This window comes from Babylonia areolata, chromosome 4, assembly GCF_041734735.1.
Source record: "Babylonia areolata isolate BAREFJ2019XMU chromosome 4, ASM4173473v1, whole genome shotgun sequence".
In the NCBI taxonomy this organism is placed as follows: Eukaryota; Metazoa; Mollusca; class Gastropoda; order Neogastropoda; family Buccinidae; genus Babylonia; species Babylonia areolata.
In genome coordinates this window covers 51,401,200-51,420,917 of record NC_134879.1, presented here as the reverse complement: position 1 = coordinate 51,420,917, position 19,718 = coordinate 51,401,200, and the positions used below count along the sequence as shown (strand labels likewise).

The 19,718-nt window shown below is 42.6% G+C and overlaps 1 protein-coding gene across 1 annotated transcript; it reads left to right on the top strand.

Moving 5' to 3' along the window:
* The first annotated feature begins 729 nt into the window (after positions 1 to 729).
* Positions 730 to 19,579, top strand: LOC143281480 (uncharacterized). The gene is made up of 12 exons (XM_076586689.1): positions 730 to 744; positions 1,607 to 2,203; positions 3,797 to 3,828; positions 4,298 to 4,354; positions 5,357 to 5,533; positions 6,822 to 6,865; positions 8,118 to 8,222; positions 12,303 to 12,422; positions 12,730 to 12,843; positions 15,303 to 15,668; positions 16,482 to 16,580; positions 19,473 to 19,579. Coding segments are annotated over exons 1-12 (1,728 nt in total). The 3' UTR covers positions 19,475 to 19,579.
* The last annotated feature ends 139 nt before the right edge of the window (positions 19,580 to 19,718 follow it).

Here is a 19,718-nt window from a genome sequence, read left to right as displayed (position 1 = left end):
GACAACCTCAACGCACACACACACACACACGAACTCACACACACACACACACACACACACACACACACACACACACACACACACACACACACACACACACACACACACACACACACACACGAACGCACACACACACACACACACACACACACACACACACACACACACACAGACACACACGTCATTTTTCTTTTCTCCAACATGTCTCTCTGTGTGTGTGTGTGTGTGTGTGTGTGTGTTTGTGTGTTCGCTTGTATTTCAGGTTCGACAGCCAAGACAGAAATTACAAGATCCACGTCAGTGGTAAGCCCCACTTTCCATTTTAAGATCTACAATAATATTTCATATAAAAAAACGACAACAACAAACAAAGATGAAGATAAAGAATTGATATCCTGCCACCCCTTTTGGGGGCATAAAGGATTACAAAAGTATATATATATATATATATATATATATATATATATATATATATATATATATATATATATATATATATATATACATAGATACATATACATATACATATAAAACAAAATCAGGAGAAAAAAATGAAAAGACATATTCGACATCAGCTTTAAAACCAATAACAAACTTGCACTATGCGTGATGGCTATTTTTGGAATTGAACTAAACAAACACCACAAAAGCACCCACACTGGCAGTATAAACAGGCTGTTTGAACATGTCTGTGAGCATTGCACATTTCTTAAATAAGACATTTCGCAGATGTTACAAATTGTGGTCAGTTCGTCTTTCAGTGGTCTCTTTCATCTGGAACGTTTTCATTTAACAGATCCCCTCTCCTCCCTCCCCCTTGCTAAATCCTTTCCTCTTTCCTCCCTCCCCCTTGCTAAATCCATGCATGAATTCGTCAGAAGTTCGATAAAAGGCCACTCTCTCTCTCTCTCTCTCTCTCTCTCTCTCTCTCTCTCTCTCTCTCACACACACACACACACACACACACAGACACACACACACACGCACGAATGAACCCAACCACATATTCGTGCGTGCACGTAGGGGAATACACCACACGCGCATACAAGAGTCACTTCTTTCCCAACTTATTCTTTTTCTGACTGGGGAGTGGGATGGTGTAAAACTGAAGACTTAGCTTACACACATGCATGTGTTCATACATACATACATACCATTCATACATATGTGCAAGATTCAAGGATCCTTTGAAATATACTTACATACTAAGCGTATAGTTACACAAGAATCAATGACCTTTAGTCCTTTGACGCTTTGAACAATAGCACTTGGAAGTGTTAAGTACTATTATTATTATTTGACACAAAATGTAAACGTTTACGGCAATAAAAGCACATGGAGTCGGTTATTACAAAAACAAATAAAGGCCATGTCATTTGTAACGTTTTGCGTTGTGATACATGACTCCAGTTTATGACATCCTGCTTCAAGACAAAAAAAAATCATGATTATTATTATTATTATATTTGTTATTTTTTTTAAATGATAATTAATGAATAAATAAGAATATATTCGAACCTTTTCTTTAATTCAGCTGGTATTTCAAGATCTGCAAAGTATTCTACAGTAAAATAAGACTCATCTCCAGGCAGTGGAATGATAGCAGGCATACTTCGACAGCATAGACCGCGAAAGCCTCTGGAAGCTGCTACGTCACTATGGAGTGCCAATCAAGCTGGTCAACCTGATCAAGAACTCTTATGAGGGAATGAGGTGCCGGGTGGTCCATGGAGGACAGCTCACAGACAGCTTCGAGGTGAAGACTGGAGCCAGACAAGGCTGTCTCCTGTCACCTTTCCTCTTCCTCCTGGCAATCGACTGGACCATGAAAACATCAACAGCGGACAGAAGAAACGGAATCCAGTGGACACTACTTGACCAGCTAGATGACCTGGACTTTGCGGATGACCTGGCCCTGCTTTCCCACAATCACCAGAAAATGCAGGACAAGACAACAGAGCTGGCAGCCACCTCATCACAAGTCGGCCCCAACATCCACAAGGGCAAGACCAAGATCCTCAAGATCAACACAGCAAGAGAAGACCCAGTCACAGTGCACGGGAGCAAGCTGGAAGAGGTAGAGGCCTTCACGTACTTGGGCAGCATCATCGACAAGCAGGGTGGCACAGACGCAGACGTCAGAGCAAGAATCGGCAAAGCAAGGGCAGCATACTTGCAAATAAAGAACATCTGGAGCTCCAAGGTGTTGTCGATTAGCACGAAGATCAGGCTGTTCAACTCCAACGTCAAGTCAGTCCTTCTGTATGGAGCAGAGACATGGAGAACAACAAAGACCACCATCAGGAAAGTGCAGACCTTCATCAACAGCTGCCTGGGAAGGGTCCTCCAGATACGCTGGCCCGACACTATCAGCAACGCAGACCTGTGGCAGCGTACCAACCAGTTGCCAGCTGAAGACGAGATTCGGCGCAGAAGATGGAGATGGATCGGGCACACCCTGAGGAAGCCAGACAGTAACATCACCAGGCAGGCACTGAAATGGAATCCCCAGGGCAAACGGAAGAGAGGAAGGCCAAGAAACACCTGGCGACGTGACCTCGAGGCAGACACCAAGAAGATGGGGCACACCTGGAGACAGTTAGAAAGGGCAGCCCAGGACAGAGGACTCTGGCGGACTGTTGTGAGCGGCCTATGCTCCGGGGGGAGTGATGGGCATAACTGAACTAACTGATACTTTGATACCATTCCAGATATCTAAAAGACGCGGTTGAGCATTTGTATGGTTTGACCGTCTTGATATGGCCCTGTGCAGTCGGCTGCACTATAAGCAACAAGAAAAAGATATTTGAAAAATGTATGTTTGTTTTTTTATGAGTTTATAATTTTATGTTTTTTTATGCTTTATATGTATGCTTATTCAACCTATTCAGTGATACATCATGCACCTTTTAAATACTTTTGATCAGATGAAATTTACTATTTTTTTTATTGCAGAACATTTCAAATGACTTTTGTAAATAATCATGAGTATAAAAGTACAAAATCAAAAGTATAGGTCAAAGGTCATGGTCACAGCATGGCATGTGATATTGATATGTAAAGTTTCTGACTGCAAGAGAGGTCTAGCATACAATCTTCACCAAATTTGGTACAGTGATCGGTCATGGTGAGAACAAAACCTGTGAAATGATGCTAGACCATAATCATGTCAGTGTTCAAAGTTACAACGTGGCTTACGGGGGGGAAAAAAGCAGAAACTTGGTAGAACTTTGGTTTTTTTCATCCATTTTTTATGAAACACAATGTGGTGATTTGTTTTAGTCAAGACATGAACGCTTTGTGAATTTAGAGATCTAAGATCAAGGTCACGTCAGTGTGTGTGTGTGTCTGTTTTCCAGATGATCTGCTTTGCAGTGTCTTTTTAGATATACTTTGTCCACGATCCCCATGAGGGATTAAGCAGGTATCAAACGTGAGTCTTGAATGCCTTCCCTTTTGTTAAATTATGATTACTGATTTAGTTACATACTTATTTTTATTATTCATATACATGTATTTTAGTTTTTATTCATTTATTATTATTTCTGTTTGTTGTAAGAGTTTCTGGACTTTTTTCATGTTTTTCTTTCTTCCTTTCGCTCATGTTTGTGCTGTAATAAACTGTCTTTGAATGCTCTCAGGATGCCACAACACGGAACTGTGACAGTATTCGTCAGTGGTCAGCATGCGTGATTTACAGTTTTATACATGAGTGCTCTTTATATTCGCTGATTTGTAACAGATTTGTACGTCAGATATCTGGCTGTGTATTCATTATTCTGTTTCGTTTGAACAGATCTCGAACAAGAGCAGAGCAGTCGTCAAGATGTGAGTACCCGACTACGGTATGATATTTTAACTTTGAACTTCGTGGCAACAGTGCCTGCCAGAGCAAGTGTGTGTGTGTGTGTGTGTGTGTGTGTGTGTGTGTGGCCTGAATGTGTTTCTGTACACATTCGAGTGGGGGGAGGGGCTGGGGGGCCGAGGCTGGGAATGGGAAGAATGATGAATATATGAGCGCTTTTTAAATGTGTGTATATGTATGAAAGTTCGAGAAAGAGAGGTAGAGCACGCACGCGTGCACATGTGTATGTGTGCGTTTGTTTGTGTCGTTGCTTTTACTGTTACTGCTGCTTCTGCTGCTGCTACCGCAAAATGACATTTAAAAAACCAAACAAACAAACAAACAAAACAAACAAAAAAAGATAAAAAAACAAACAAACAAACAGTTCATTTAGTTTCATCTTTTACAGGCCAATCCGTACTTTCCGTTTTTCCCCAAACCTGGCTCCATCAGATGTCTGCAGAATGCCACTTGCTCCATCCCCGTCTTTGCTAATCCGGGCACACATGGGTAAGTCTGTCACATCAAAGTTGTTACTGCAGCTGATGGTCATTGGGTACGGTCATGCATGATGTAAAACACAGAAAAAGCCCTCTTTTCTCTATTTCGCGTTAGGATTACTGTGATACACCTATCTCAGCACGGCGGATGAAAAATCTCGCTCCCTCCTGTGACACATCGAAATCTTCATACAAGAAGCTATTATTGTCGTCAGAAGCGGGGTTATTTTGTGGTGTCCGAAGTACATTGAATCAGAACAGGCACCACTGAACACCACCGAAGTGACTCAGCAGCAGTGCAGGGTCTCCTCTGGTATGTGGCCTCCTGGCGACCTGACATCGATGGTTCCCATGTGAACTGCCGACGCTGGACCAGCGACAAACCAACCCAGCTGTGGTTGTATATGGGGGGTTCGGAATGAGCGGCGAAGGAGGAATGCTACTGAAACGGCGCAAGTCATGGGACAAAACAACAACAACAACAACAACAACAACAAATCGCCTCTTAAAACAAGAGGAAGGAGCTATAGAAATGTTTGATGATGATGGTAATGATGGTAATGATTATTATCATCATTATTGTTATGATCACTTTTTATATTCATCGTTGTAGTATTATTCTTATTATCATTATCCTAGTTGTCATTTTCCCTTCACTTGTAATCTGTCTGGCTGAATGACGGTCTGCACTGTCTGTTCTCTGTAATACATCCACAAATAAAGAGGCCTACAAAGTACGCGCACACAAACACACACAGTACGTATGCGCACGCGCGCACAACACACACACACACACACACATTCTCTCTCTCCCTCTCTCTCTCTCTCTCTCTCTCTCTCCCTCCTTCCCTCCCCTCACCACCCTATCCCCTCCCTCCCCAACCACACTTAATTTGTTTTCATTACAAGATGTAGTGCTACATAAAGTCGATCGTTGCTATCATAATTATCATCGTCTTTATTGATATAATCATCATCGTCATCGTCATCATCATCATTACACGCGCCGCAGGCACGTGATCAACTCCATCCGGGTCGTGTCGGCCCGCACGGACATCCCCGTGACAGAAATCGGCCAGGTGGAGCACGTGCTCTACCGGGGACTGCACGTGTACCGGACGGACGTCCACTTCACCACGGGCATCCTGGGCAATAAGAGCGTTTGTTTCGTGGCCACCGATAACATGGGGTGAGTCACATGCAGGGTGGTGCTGCTGGTAAGCGTGGGGGTGGTAGGGGTGGGGGTGGGGAACGTTGGCGGCGGGATGAGTCTACATGTGTATTTGCAGGTTGTAAATGAATCGATGTATATATATATAAAGTTGGGCCAACAGCAAAGTGAGAGCTATAATATCAGTGGTTTCTCCATTGCAATGGCAAATAATCTACAGCTTTAGTCTTTTGTGAAGGACCATGACTCTCAAACTAGAAGGCAAGGTTGCACTGGCTCTCAGTGCTGCAGCCCTGGGGGCTGGTTTGTCCTTTGGGAACCATCCCAACGCCGACGGTCCTAAAACTCTCTTGGGCGAGAGAGTGGGGGTGTAACTTGGGCAAGACACTCTCCACTATAGTCAAGTTCTTGCCCAAACAGTCGGGACAGCAGTTGCCTCCTCTGCTGTTCTGATGGTCATAATCGGACACGACTGACTATCATAATTCTATCTATCTATCCATCTATCTATCTGTCTGTCTGTCTGTCTGTCTGTATGTCTATGCTCACTACGCATACAAAGAGAGATAGGAGCCTGCAATTTCGGCCAATCCCCCAACTCCCTCGCCCCTCCCATATTTTGGCCTTTGTCCTTCAGCGGACTTGACAAAATCGCAGATTTCAGATTCCAGTCAACAGTTGGTGTGCAAAAATATCAATTGAAAAAATCCTTCTCCCTCCCTCACCCCCCCCCCCCCCTCCTAAACCCCCCCTCGCCCCCCCCCCCCCCCACACACACACACACACACCTCTCTCTCTCTCTCTCTCTCTCTCTCTCATGCACAGATACAGACACCCAGACTGACATTTGTGTTCTTATAATATTTTCGATTATGTTTGTACCTTTTTACGTACTATCTTCCCAGTATTTCTTTTGATCCCGATACACTTTGTAATAAAGACATCGTCTGTTCTAGTCTGTTCTGTTCTGTTCTGTTCTGTTCCCTATATCATCGACAGTTCTTTACTTCAATATCGTATGCAGTTTTCGGCGTAGGCTTTTGAACACGCGTTGAAATGAATGATTATAGACTGTAAGTAAATTTAAAAAAAAACACCCAAACAAACAAACAACGAATAGACAAATGAATAAATGAACTTGTAATGAAAAACCACAGCTGAATAAGTGGTAGTATGGTGAAGGAGTTTAGGTGTTCAGTTTAGAGACTACTTTCTACATGTTATTGATGTTGAATGTTACCTGTATACGTTTTGACTTATTTTTTTTCAACCACAATCATTTTTTTTTTTCCATTTTACATTTCAGACTGCAGACAGAAAAATGCGTAGACGTGTTACTGTATCCTCGAAGTAAGTGATTCTTCTTGTCTTCAGTTCTCGTAGTCCCAGTTATGCGAATAGTTCCTCTCTCTCTCTCTCTCTCTCTCTCTCTCTCTCTCTCTCTCTCTCGTGTGTGTGTGTGTGTGTGTGTGTGTGTGTTCCTTTCTTCATTTTCAAGTTTGGGTGATAATAATGTGAATATCAGGAAGTAATGATGCAAAAGAACGTGAACACATTGTTAGAGGAGATAAGTAGATTAGGTCTTGTGAAGTCAGCTTGTTCGACACAAAGACAGATGTCCCTGATGCAGAGAGAAACAGCCACACCAGCTGTCTTGTTCTTTTTTGGACAAGAATTTATTTTTTTTTATAACTGGGTTTTCACGCGGACAAAACAATTTAGTCCAGAGCAAAATTTAATGATGTTACGAAAGAAGTGAGGTCAAGGTGCTACACTGGAAAATCTTTGATTTATTAAGATAGTATATTTGCAAAAAATATTCTATAAACAAATGCTCAGACTGTTGTGGTTCGGATGACTTTATAAAGCATTTTTTTTTCTATGAGTGTTCAACTGCATGCACACTCTGGAAATTCATTGAACGGAAAATTGTACAGATAAAAAATGATAATTTTCATTTGTCCAATAGGTCAAAATTTTTTGTCCAGTAATAACAGTTCGGTGTGAAAAGCACTGTTACTCATGAGGAAAAAAAGTCAAATATCTGATACTAATTTTTACGTTGAGTATAAGTATCTTTTACTGTATGTTTAGATCATACACCGTAAATAGAAGGAAATGCAAGAAAATAAAGAAACAGAGGAACACAGACTGAACACGCACCAGCGCTATAGAAAATAACAACAAAAAGCAAACAAACAAACAAACAAACAAAAAACACACCAAAAAACAAACAAACACTGACAAATATACACACTTAGTGAACACTAAAATGTTTGAAAGAGGTTGTCCATTGATAAAACTGCATGCAGACTAAGAAGTGTGAAAAGGAAAGTGATAGAAAATATGAAAAGAAAAACGAATATAGTAAGAACATATTAAAAAATGCAACAAGATCCGTACTGTCATGTAACAAAGTGAGAGAGACTGGTGTGTGGTTTGCAGATGCCTGTGATGACAGGCCACAGACTAAGAAGTGTGAAAAGGAAAGTGATAGAAAATATGAAAAGAAAAACGAATATAGTAAGAACATATTAAAAAATGCAACAAGATCCGTACTGTCATGTAACAAAGTGAGAGAGACTGGTGTGTGTGGTTGCAGATGCCTGTGATGACAGGCCGTGTCAGTATGCCAGCTGTGTTCCTAGCGGCCTCAGCTTCACCTGTCAGTGTCCACCCTCTACCACCGGGCGGCTGTGTGACCAGTGTAAGGGGCCAGCGGTTGATCATGGGTTGACCGGTAGCACTGATGCATCTTTCAGATCTTATCGTAAAACACATGTGTTAAAACAGTACTTACACTATTGTTGGTATTCTTTTATGGTTCATTATTTTTTCCATAGATAATTCACAAATATATATATATATATCTAACACAGATCGCATGCCACACTCTTGGTCCATAATCATAGTTATGTCCATTTGCAGGTAAATGGGGGAGGGATAGGAAGGCAGGGGTCATTCGGGGTTACTTGCTGGTCCACAGCGAAGACTGTCATCGTCACTCACCTGCACTGCTGTCTCGTGTTCTTTTGCCTGTTTGTCTGCGGGGGGTGACAAGGAACACTTCAAGGACGCTTTTCTGGCCCCGATCCACCCTGCCTGCATGTCTGTTTTTGGGGGGTGGGGTGAGGGTGGTTTAATTTTTTTTATAATCTTAAACCTTTAGTATATCCGTAATCAGTACTGTTCGTTCAGTCATGTATTTTCTGTTTTGTTATTTTTGTCTCTTCTCAACTCCGATATTTGCTTCTTCTGCAGCGACATAGTATTCTCTATGTCCTTCGTTCAGACACTGTCTGCACTTCAGTGGGTTTGGGCAGCTGCTTGTCCTTTCTGCAGGCACCGTCGGTACTCTGCTTCCTGTTGTGGGCAGGGGTACATCCCGAACTTATAAGTACAGGAAATACCTGCCTGTCTTTCAATGTATCAACTTACCATTTTTGTCCCAGACCCTCTCCGCAGTCACTCTGGAGTGTGTGGTAACACTGCTTGACTGACTGCAGCAGTCCGGTGTCGGAGAAAGAGAGGGGAATGTTGCCGATGATCAGATTCGTTGAAGGGGACTGGGACTGCTCGTCTCTGCTGCTTGCGTCACTAGAGTTTGGAGGTGTTACCATGACCGGGTTTTGATGGTTGACACCCACTTGTGCCCCTCCGAGAGCAAAACCCTGATGAAGCGGCTTGTATCTCGCGTCCTTTTGTCGAGGATTGATTCCTCCAGAGGCCCTCTTTGCGTTTGGCCCACCTCTACCGAACCATGGCCTGTTCTTTGTGTAGCACCACAGAGATCCGAAGTTGAGACACGTTTTCTATCAAAACCGGACAGTTCATTGTTTCCCACAGGTAAATTATGCTCATCCTGCGCGCCGTTACCAATCACTTTTTTTTTTTACATTCCATGACAAAGCACTGCAGTGTGTAAGTCCTGCTGCAGGTAGGGAGAAACCAGAATCAAAGAGAAAGGGAAAAAGAAGAAAGAAAAAAAAGCAAATGAAACAGAGTACACAATGGTTGCAAAAACAACGAAGAGTGTGAAATACCAACACCAAGAATTTACAGCAGCAGAGAAAAATTGATATCATTGCTGGGTCTGAGAGCGTACGCAGCCACATCAGTTGGCTTTAATGTTAACTTTTTTTAATAGGCGATTTTTCTGTCGCTTTTAGGTGTGCATTGATGATTACATACCGTCCGACAACATGTTCGACGGTCACCCTGTTCTGTGAGTGCCCTGAAGTCTGTGCAGTCACCATTACTTTTTTCCTACAACATTCTATCCACATTTTCTCGACATAACGTAGCTGGCTGAACGGTAAGAGGGAAGTTTTCGAAACGCATGCGCATTATTAAGGAGTTCATGTACTGTGCGTCCACACTGACATTTCTTTCAGTTGGATTGTTAACACTTGACACGTACTCAGTTATTGTGTTTGATTGTCCTGCTTTAGTGTCCTAAACCGATGACTCGAACACACAGTCAGCAACCAATGTTGTTAGGGTTCTGCCTTTCAATCGGCATGTACTTGTTGCTACCGATGCAATCGTCTTTTGCAGGGAAAGGGAAAGGCAAGAAGTGTATTTCGTGTACCAACTGGGGGCATTGAAACATTATGCACGCGTATCTTTCACACACCATACAAACAAAGAGTCATATCAAAAACTAAACAAACAAACCCTCACTCGAGCGATCGAGCAAAAAAAAAAGAATATAAACAAGTCACCTTTCCCTTGCGATACACAAAATTCTGTCAAAAAGAAATACGTATGGTGGGGATAAAGAATTTCAGTTGTCAGAAAAAATGAAGTAAAAGTTTGGGCGGGTTGTATAGTATTGATGTAAACATTTTAGTTTGTCGCTGTCAGAAAAGGGGCACACAGACAAAAACAGTGAAGCTCATCAACAGTATCGTTTGTAGTAACCTGTATTACTATGTTGTGCTCGCAGAAAACACCAGAGGCCGGCGCCTTTGAGAAACTGTCGGTTTGCAGTTTTGGGTCTTGTTGACGGGAACGCTATGTTACGTTTCACGGTGTCCGGATACCTTCAAGTGCCAGTTTCCACCGGGCAGAACAGGACTGTTTTGCCAGGATTTTGAGTTGACGTTTTTGTTGTATTTTCTGTATTAATTTTTTCATAATTCTATATGCAAATCAGCCCGGTGAAAATAGAGAGTATGTGTGCATGCGTTTGCACATTTGTCAGTTTGTCTTTATTGAAATGTTTTCTCGCATTCGCTAAATATATTAAAACCCTGAATTCAGTCACCATATATGTATATGTGTGTGTCTGTTTATGTATTTTGTGCGTGCAAAGGTAAGGTAAAGGGGCATGCGAATTAACAACGGGACGTTTTTATTTGCAGGTTAGCATGACTCTAGATCCTCCCTCCTTCCCCAGTTCTACTTGATTGATTGATGTGGATATATCACGCCTATTATATAGCGCCTATCCCCGGTCGGAGACCAAGCTCTAAGCGCTTTACAAACAGGTTCATTTGCACAACAGGTTGCCTACCTGGGTAGAGCTGACTGACGGCTGCCACTGGGCGCTCATCATTCGTTTCCTGTGTCATTCAATCAGATTTCATGCACGCAAACATATACACTCAGCCGTGTTGGCAGCCATACTACGTTTTCGGGGGTGGGTGCATGCTGGGTATGTTCTTGTTTCCATAACCCACCAAACGTTGACATGGATTTCAGGATCTTTAACATGCGTATTTGATCTTCTGCGTGCGTATACATACGAAGGGGGTTCAGGCACAAGCATGTCTGCACATACGTTGACCTGGGAGATCGGAAAAATCTCCACCCTTTACCCACCAGGCGCCGTCACCGTGATTCGGGACCCACAGATTGAAAGCCCAACGCTTTAACCACTCGGTTATTGCTCCCGTCCAGTCCATGTGCATCCAGTCTTAGGATTGTTGGTTGTTGTGATTGTTTAGTTTGTTTTAAATTTTCATAAGATATTCTATTTTTCGCTGTGGAAGACACTGCGTTTTGGCCAACATGTACTGAATAGATGTGTGTAGTGTTCACCGGTCATGTGCGATTCATCCATTGAATTAGCGTGATGAAATTTGTACTGTCGGTTTCATTCTGACGCTTTTAGATGTGCATTAATGGTGACATAGATCCAACGTCATGTTCGACGTATATGTTGGAGTGAGCTGACAAAACAGTAAGCGCCTCGATTAACAAAATAATAAAGAGTGGTAACTCTCCATTCACAAGGTACACAGCTTAAGTCAGTGCTGCTTACGCAACCGATTCAGCTAGCACACAGGTAAATAAAAAGGTACATTGGAACAAACCCAGACACTTCCTCAAAAAAGGAAGCGCCGGGCAAGTCCTTATACCGATCATTTGACATGTGCACACACAGCAGCAAAGACAAGAAATGGGCAAACACAAATAAGCTTTTATTCAAGACTGGCGTAGCCTCTTTAATCCTGAACAAGCCCGAATGGCCTCTATATTTGTTCATTTTTTAGTAAGCGCCTTCATTTTTTTTTAATAATAATTTAAAAAAAAAAAAAATCCAGGGGTGAACCCCTGATTGAGGCAGTGGTATCAGAGACGGTGAACGTGTTTCAGCAGAAAGCCGTTACCTTGAGCAATTTGGAAATGTGCATGGGCAGTTTGGAGACGTCTTTGTCAGTTGTGCAACTTCAAGACGTGCATGTGTTACATGGGGATTTGAGCGTGCATGCGCTTCTTGAAGATTCATAATGAAATCTGGCATATTTGGCATAATGAAAAAAAAAGGATTTGTTCGCAGGGTTAAATCCGTGCTTGAGCAGTCCATGCCAGAACAGCGCAACCTGCGTGAGCAGAGAGCCTTTGCCCATGCCTGGATGCAAATGTATGGCGGGCTTCGATGGCAGATTTTGTGAAACAAGTAAGTTCATGTTTGCCATAGGTGTGTTCCTGTTTGGCACTTAAAGCATAATGAAAAAAAAATCACACTAAACCTGTGTTTCAAGATAATGAAATAATCTTGACTTAAATCTTTGCCATTTTGAAAACGCCATCCTCTTACAATTCGTGTTGCTACATATTTTCAGTTTGTTGTATTTCCCCCCTTTTTTCTGAAATACATTAAAACACATCTCAAGTAATATATAAAAAGACGCGTCAAGGTGGCCCTGACAAGAGCAGCTGGATACATCTATGATGTGGACCTGTCAATACTGTCTTTTTGCCAGATATTGACGACTGCCGTGAGAAACCTTGCCACAACGGAGGCACGTGTGTGGATGAAATAAACGGGTTCCACTGTCTGTGTGAGGCTGGCTTCACTGGACCCAGCTGTAGCACAGGTCTGTATACCTTGTCCTCTGGATTGTCTTTGAGGATAACAGTTTGCACAGTCACGAGAGTAATCAAACGCATATTATTCGCGAGCACATGCATACAAACACTGCAGTACCCATGTATATGCATACCTACTAACTCACCATGCACCCATGCACGCGCGTGTAAACAAGCACAGACATACACGCGCACACAGTCACTCACTCAAGCGTGTTCACAAACAGATGACTTAAATAGATGATCTGAATGAAGCAGTTGGACGTTAAATATACCGCACCTGGCCCAGACAAGTTTCACTACTCGGATATCAAGGAGCTATCGGAAAGAAGACCGAATCAAACTATTGGGTCAGGGAAGGATCATCGTCAGGCAAACGGCTGCCACATTCTAAGCATATAAAATATTGCTGGAAAGCTTATGGAACACATAAAAGTGAAGAACAGAACAGGTTCACATGGGAAAATGCGACTGGTTTTGAATATGAAATATATGATGGACTCCAAAGAAAAGAAGAAACATTAGCGATAGCAACTGACTTGGAAGATGTATACAATAAAGTCCAGTTCGCACAACTGTTTGAGCCACTACTGAAGTATGGAGTAAGTCTGACACCAACAAGATAGATAGCAGCAGTACTGTGGCTTCAGGGAAGAGTCATCGTCCTGCGTCTTGGAGATTGGATGTCTGCACCCTATAAACTTTCAGTGGGACTGCAACAGGGATCTCCGCTCTCCCTTGTCCACCACAACGTCTGTACGAAAGGGCTTCCATCCATGCCTTCAAATCAACATGCCGTAATTGTGACTGACTCCCAAGGACAGGAAGCTACCAACTCAATAGCGGGGCGACCATCCCCAGGTGGCGGATAGGGGGCGGCGGGGCGACCATCCCCAGGTGGCGGATAGGGGGCGGCCCTCAGACATGAGGGTTAGCTACGATAGTCGTGGACCCGGACCAACTGGCGATGTTCCTAACAGGATGCAGCATGCCGGGCAACACGTGGCACTGTTTGCAGTCACTTGAAATACCCCCACGCGTCCTGTGACGGGTTCATCATGCGATCAAGAGGCGCGCTATAATATCTAGCCCAGGGTGGGAGCCTCAGAGAAAAAGAGCGGTCTACACCCGGGAAAATCTGAAATGTTAAGTACCCTAAAAACCATGTACAATGACATCACATCATCGATCGTCTCACAGAAAGAATGACAGAGAGAGGAAGTGGCAGTAAGTTTAATTTGAAAAATAGACCATAATCCATTACTAATAAAAACGAACATTGGCATCATTTCCAAATCAACGATGTGCAAATTTCTTCAAAATAATTTAGCAGAGTCTCTTCGGGCCTTCCTTAATACGGTAGCCTAAACAACACCAGGTACGAGTATACTAGACCCACGCGCGCTCATGGCCTTGGAGATCATTTCCTACCTCCTTGCAGCAAACCTGGCAGGTGGTGTGTGTGTGTGTGTGTGTGTGTGTGTGTGTGTGTGTGTGTGTGTGCGTGCGTGCGTGCGTGCGTTTTTACACTGATGTCAGTGTGCATACCTTTTCATCATCTGTCTGTTATTTTATTCATTTATTTATACATGTATTCATCTATCATTATTATCATTATTGTTGTTATCTATATTTTATGACATTATCTTTTATGATATATTTTATGTTAATGTCTCACCTTACGTTTATGTGAAGATCAGGTATCTGCTCCATTTTTTCTTTTTCTCAGCAGATTTGGTGTAGCGCATATGGGGTAGTCCGCACGCTTTGACACATCCTTGAAACTGAAACACACACACACACACACACACACACACACACACTGACACACACACACACACACACACACACACACACACACACACACACACACGTCCTACACTGTACCCCACACGATATTCACAACAGTGTTCACAGGAGTGCACTACATCAAACAAATACGTACACACTAAAGCAAACAGGCACACATGCTACATACAACACGGGAACACACTCACACTCCCAACTACGCTGCACTACACTACACAACACCAGACACACATGGCCACAGATATTTTGTAAGCACAATTATCATAGCATGTATGAATTTCTATTTTGAAAGAAGAAAAGAAAAACGAAAAGAATTACGAGGCTTGGCAACAAAGTACATCTTCAGAAAAATCAAAGTACTGGCGACAGAAATTTGCAAGCAATACTTGACTGATTGAACGCGGAGACTTAACTGGAAGTTTAATCGGAGCTCCACCGTATGAGAGGGCGTCCCGAAAGAATTATGGTTGGGTAGAATTATTATCAAAGCACGTATGATTTTTTTTTTTTTTTTTTTTTTTAAATACAGCAACATAACTCGGATTCAGTGGTGGGAGGGGGGAGAGAATAGAAAAAAACAAAACAAAACAAAACAAAAAACACCGCCTGCTCCCCGCACGGTCAAAAAACTTCCCATCACTCTCCGCTGGCTCGGCAGCGCTGTCCGGACTATTCTGGTCCAGCCACAGTGTAGCCGACCACGCCGACTTTCGCGCGTGCCCGGGCGACAACGTGACCTTCGTCTGGCTGCTGAGCGCCCACAGCTACACGGACCTGGACGTGGAGTGGCTCTACGAAGGTCGGTCCCGCGAGATCGTGGCCCTGGATTCCCACGGGGTCTTCACCGTCCTGCCGGCTTTCTCAGGTCGCGTTCGTCGCCTGGAGGCGTCCAGTGCGGCGATCGTTCTGGGGAACGTGGTTCCCGGGGACAGCGGCACCTACAGTGTGTACGTGACTGGGCAGGACGGCGTCACAGGGCGTGTGTCCCGCGTGCACCGCTCTGTCAATCTTCAGGTGGCGGCGGGTAGGTGTAGGCATGTGTGTGTGTGTGTTGTGCGTGTGTGCGCGTGTGTGTGTGTAAGGGGGAGGTGGGGGACTTTTCGTGTTGGGTGGGGTTCTATATATTGTGTTTTATGTGTGTGTGTGGGGGGGGGGGGGGGCGGTGGGGGGGGCGGGGGGGCGTGGGGTGGGGGGAGGTGAGGGACTTTTCGTGTGGGCTGTGGTTCTATATATTATGTGTGTGTGTTTTGTGTGTGTGTGTGTGTTTTAGGGTGTGTGTGAGAGGGGAGGGATTGGAGGGGTCAGTGTGCATATGTGTGTGTGTGTGTGTGTTTATGTGTGTAATATGTATGTGTGTGTTTGGCGACAGGCATTCACACATGACATGTCGAAGAAAAAGCAAGCATGTGTGGAAGTACGTATACTCACATACACTTCCTTATCTATCTCTCTTTGAATAGTATCACATCCCCCCCCCCCCCACTCCACCCCACCCCACCCACACATCTAAGCCAGCTCTTCATGACGCAGTAAAAGGCTCTCCTGTGCACAGTCGGACTGACTGACCGCTCGCAAGTCTTCCTCTTGATTGATCCTTTCAGTAGCAATATGCAATAAATACATTTTACTTCATCAGTAACTCCTCTGTGTGTGTTTGTGTGTGTCGTATGTGCGCGCGTGTCATGCATGTGTGCGTATAAAAATTGTGTATGTATGCGTGTGTGTGTTCGCGCGTTTGTGTGTGTGTGTTCGCGTGTTTGTGTGTGTGTGTGTGTCTGCATACATGTGTTTGTGTGTATGTATCTGCGTGTATGTGTGCGTTCACTGTCACCGGCAGGCTGCTCTAGGATGAGAGGAGCAGTGTCAGTGCGCAGAGCCACAGCTGTGGGGACATCGCTGCACCCTGAAGATCACCACCCTGCACACCAGTCCCCATGTAAGCTTCTCAAGGAGAGAGTGAAGAGAGATATAATTATGGGGGCGAGAAGGAAGCAAGAGAGAGAGGATCTAGAGAGAGAGAGAGAGGATCTAGAGAGAGAGAGAGAGAGAGCAAGGGTAGAGAGGGTTCTGGGATGGATTTGTTAATGGAGAGTGAGTAGTCAGCGGAGTGCACTTTTTCTTTTTGACTCACTTGTGTAAACAAAGTGAGTCTATGTTTTAACCAGGTGTTCAGTTGTCTGTGTGTGTGTGTGTGTGTGTGGTAAACTTTAACATTGCCATTTTCTCTGCAAATACATTTGGCATAAAAATAGGAAAAATTCAGTTCTTTCCAGTCATGTTGTTTAAAACAATATTGCACCTCTGGAATGGGCACCAAAAAAAAGAAAGAAAAAAAAAGAAGCCAAATTATATGCAAACTGAATTTACTATTATATTTATATATTTTTTTATTCTCTAAACTTGGCACTTTGATCTGATATTCGACACAACAACAAGAGCAGTCATTTTTATCATTTTTTGTTCAAACAGGAACTTCTTTTGCTAAGCATGGAAGTTGTATTTATTTTGCATGTCTTTGGTGCAGATAGTAAAGAAGGGAAATTAATCTGTAATTAATGCTAGGGGGCTTAATTTGCTTTAAACTGATGTTTCTCATCTTAAACATTACATTTTGAAATTACATTCAGTACATAAAAAGCTTGTGTGTTTTACTCTGTGTACAGGGCTTTCACTATGTTCATTCGCCCAAGTGGTCTTTTTCGGAAAATACTAAAATCAATACAACGAGTGGACTTTATAGATCTATTGGCTGAGCCCTGAAGGTCATGGGCAAAAACCAATTGCGTGCACATATTTATACATATTCAAAGCGCGTGCTCATATTCTTTGTGAACGTGAACAACGCCATTTTGTTTCAAGTTGTTGACCTGCCCATTCAATCCAATATTCAATCGACAATACACGATAACATGTGATGGAAAGTTGGAGAAGGAGACCGTTAAATATTTATTCAAAGATTTGTGAACGCCTCATCACTTACTGGATTATGCCCCAAACTGCCATAAAAATATCCATAGAATCAGTCGGAAACCACAGTTAAAAATAATAAACCATGAGAGTTAATACCCTTAAATTGATGAAAAAATTTTCAGTCTTGACTTTTCTCAAAATGAAGTCATTTTCACTTCATACGACGTTTAGAAGTACTTGTACTTGGCTCTACATGTTACTAGTTTAACAAAATACTCAATTTTTATATTAACTTTAAAACTATAAAACTAGAATGAACATAAAAGCGAAATTGAATCGACCGTACGTGTCAACCGGGTGTAACTAAACTTGTACATCTATCTAGATCCAGAGAAAACGGCTAAATGTTGCAGTGTGATTGCAGCGATAGCCACGTCTCCTTTACCGCGGACTTAAAAAGAATTTTTAATTGCCCATAAAGATTTTTTGAATGCCCAAGATACACCAGAATAATAAATTATGGTTTAAACAGCATTCTGACTGCGAATACCGCAATCGATTTATCGCCCTTTAAATGTTTAAATGTTTTTGAACGTTAGTTAAGGAGCTTCGATAGTGTAATGGATAAGACAGTTTCTTCTCATAAGAACACAGGGGGGTTCGAATCTTCCGTCGGGACTTTTATTTTATTCTTTTTTCTTTTTACCAGAAGCTTTATAATAACAAATACAGAACACATTTTAACGATTAGATATTTTTAAAAAGTGTATCACAAGTGAGTCTTGAAGGCCTTGCCTCTCTTGTTTATATTGATTTGCTGACAACTGTCATCATAACAATCCAGCAACCATCAATGTTGCCCTGTGACCAGCAGCAGTAAACTCTCTCTCTCTCTCTCTCTCGATGTATCAGTGAGCAAACCTTCGAAACAGGCAAAGATAAACAAAAATTTTCAAATACATAAAATGATAATGATTATAATAATGATAATGAAGTCAGATGGCTTACAAGCCTTGTATCTTTAGCCTACTGTTTTACACACACACACACACACACAGTATAATTATCTCTCTCTCTCTTTCTCTCTATATATACAGAGAGAGAGAGAGAGGGTGGGGTAATCATGATTTAATGCCAGTAGGCCTGACCATTTTTAAGTGCATTTATAAGAAAGCACACAGCATTTGTTTTATACCTTTAAGTGCTTTTTTTCTGAGCTATGTTCTCCAGTTTCCTAATGGAAAAAGAAATGTATGTGTATACCGTGTGTGTTGCAATGAGCGGGATAAGTATCAGTTTTGGTCTTATCTTTTAAACAGTGGCACATTGCTTAGACCCATTTCGTAAGTGCAGTTGTTCTTATCTTTTAAACAGTGGCACATTCCTTAGACCCATTTCGTAAGTGCAGTTGTTCTTATCTTTTAAACAGTGGCACATTCCTTAGACCTATTTCGTAAGTGCAGTTGTTCTTATCTTTTGAACAGTGGCACATTGCTAAGACCCATATCGTAAGTGCAGTTGTTCTTATCTTTTGAACAGTGGCACATTGCTAAGACCCATTTCGTAAGTGCAGTTGTTCTTAATCTTATCTTTTGAACAGTGGCACATTGCTTAGACCCATATTGTAAGTGCAGTTGTTCTTATCTTTTGAACAGTGGCACATTGCTTAGACCCATATTGTAAGTGCAGTTGTTCTTATCTTTTGAACAGTGGCACATTGCTAACACCCATATCGTAAGTGCAACAATGTGTTGAATGGAAGTTAATCACAATTTAATGCCAGCAGGCCTAACCATTTTTAAGTTCATTTATTATTTTATATGAAAGCACACAACATTTGTTTCATACTTTTCAGTGCTTATTTCTGAGTTATGTTCTCCAGTTTGGTAGTGTTTGCTATTCAATCTGTTTGTCGCAGAGTCCGTGCCTCAGCGTTGCCTCTGATACCCCGGGCCACCAGTGTGTCGCGCCCTAATGGATGATAACTCCACTCTCTACACCAAGGAGGCGGAGAAGGTGTCCCCAGCAAAAAAAAAACGCATGGCAAATTTATTGGCAGTTCTTGTTCTTATGAGAAAAGGCAAAAGCATTTGGGCAGTGTGCGCGTCACCTTGCTATTATTTGCAAGCATCTGTGACACATTATAGCGGGCCTCTAGTTGAAG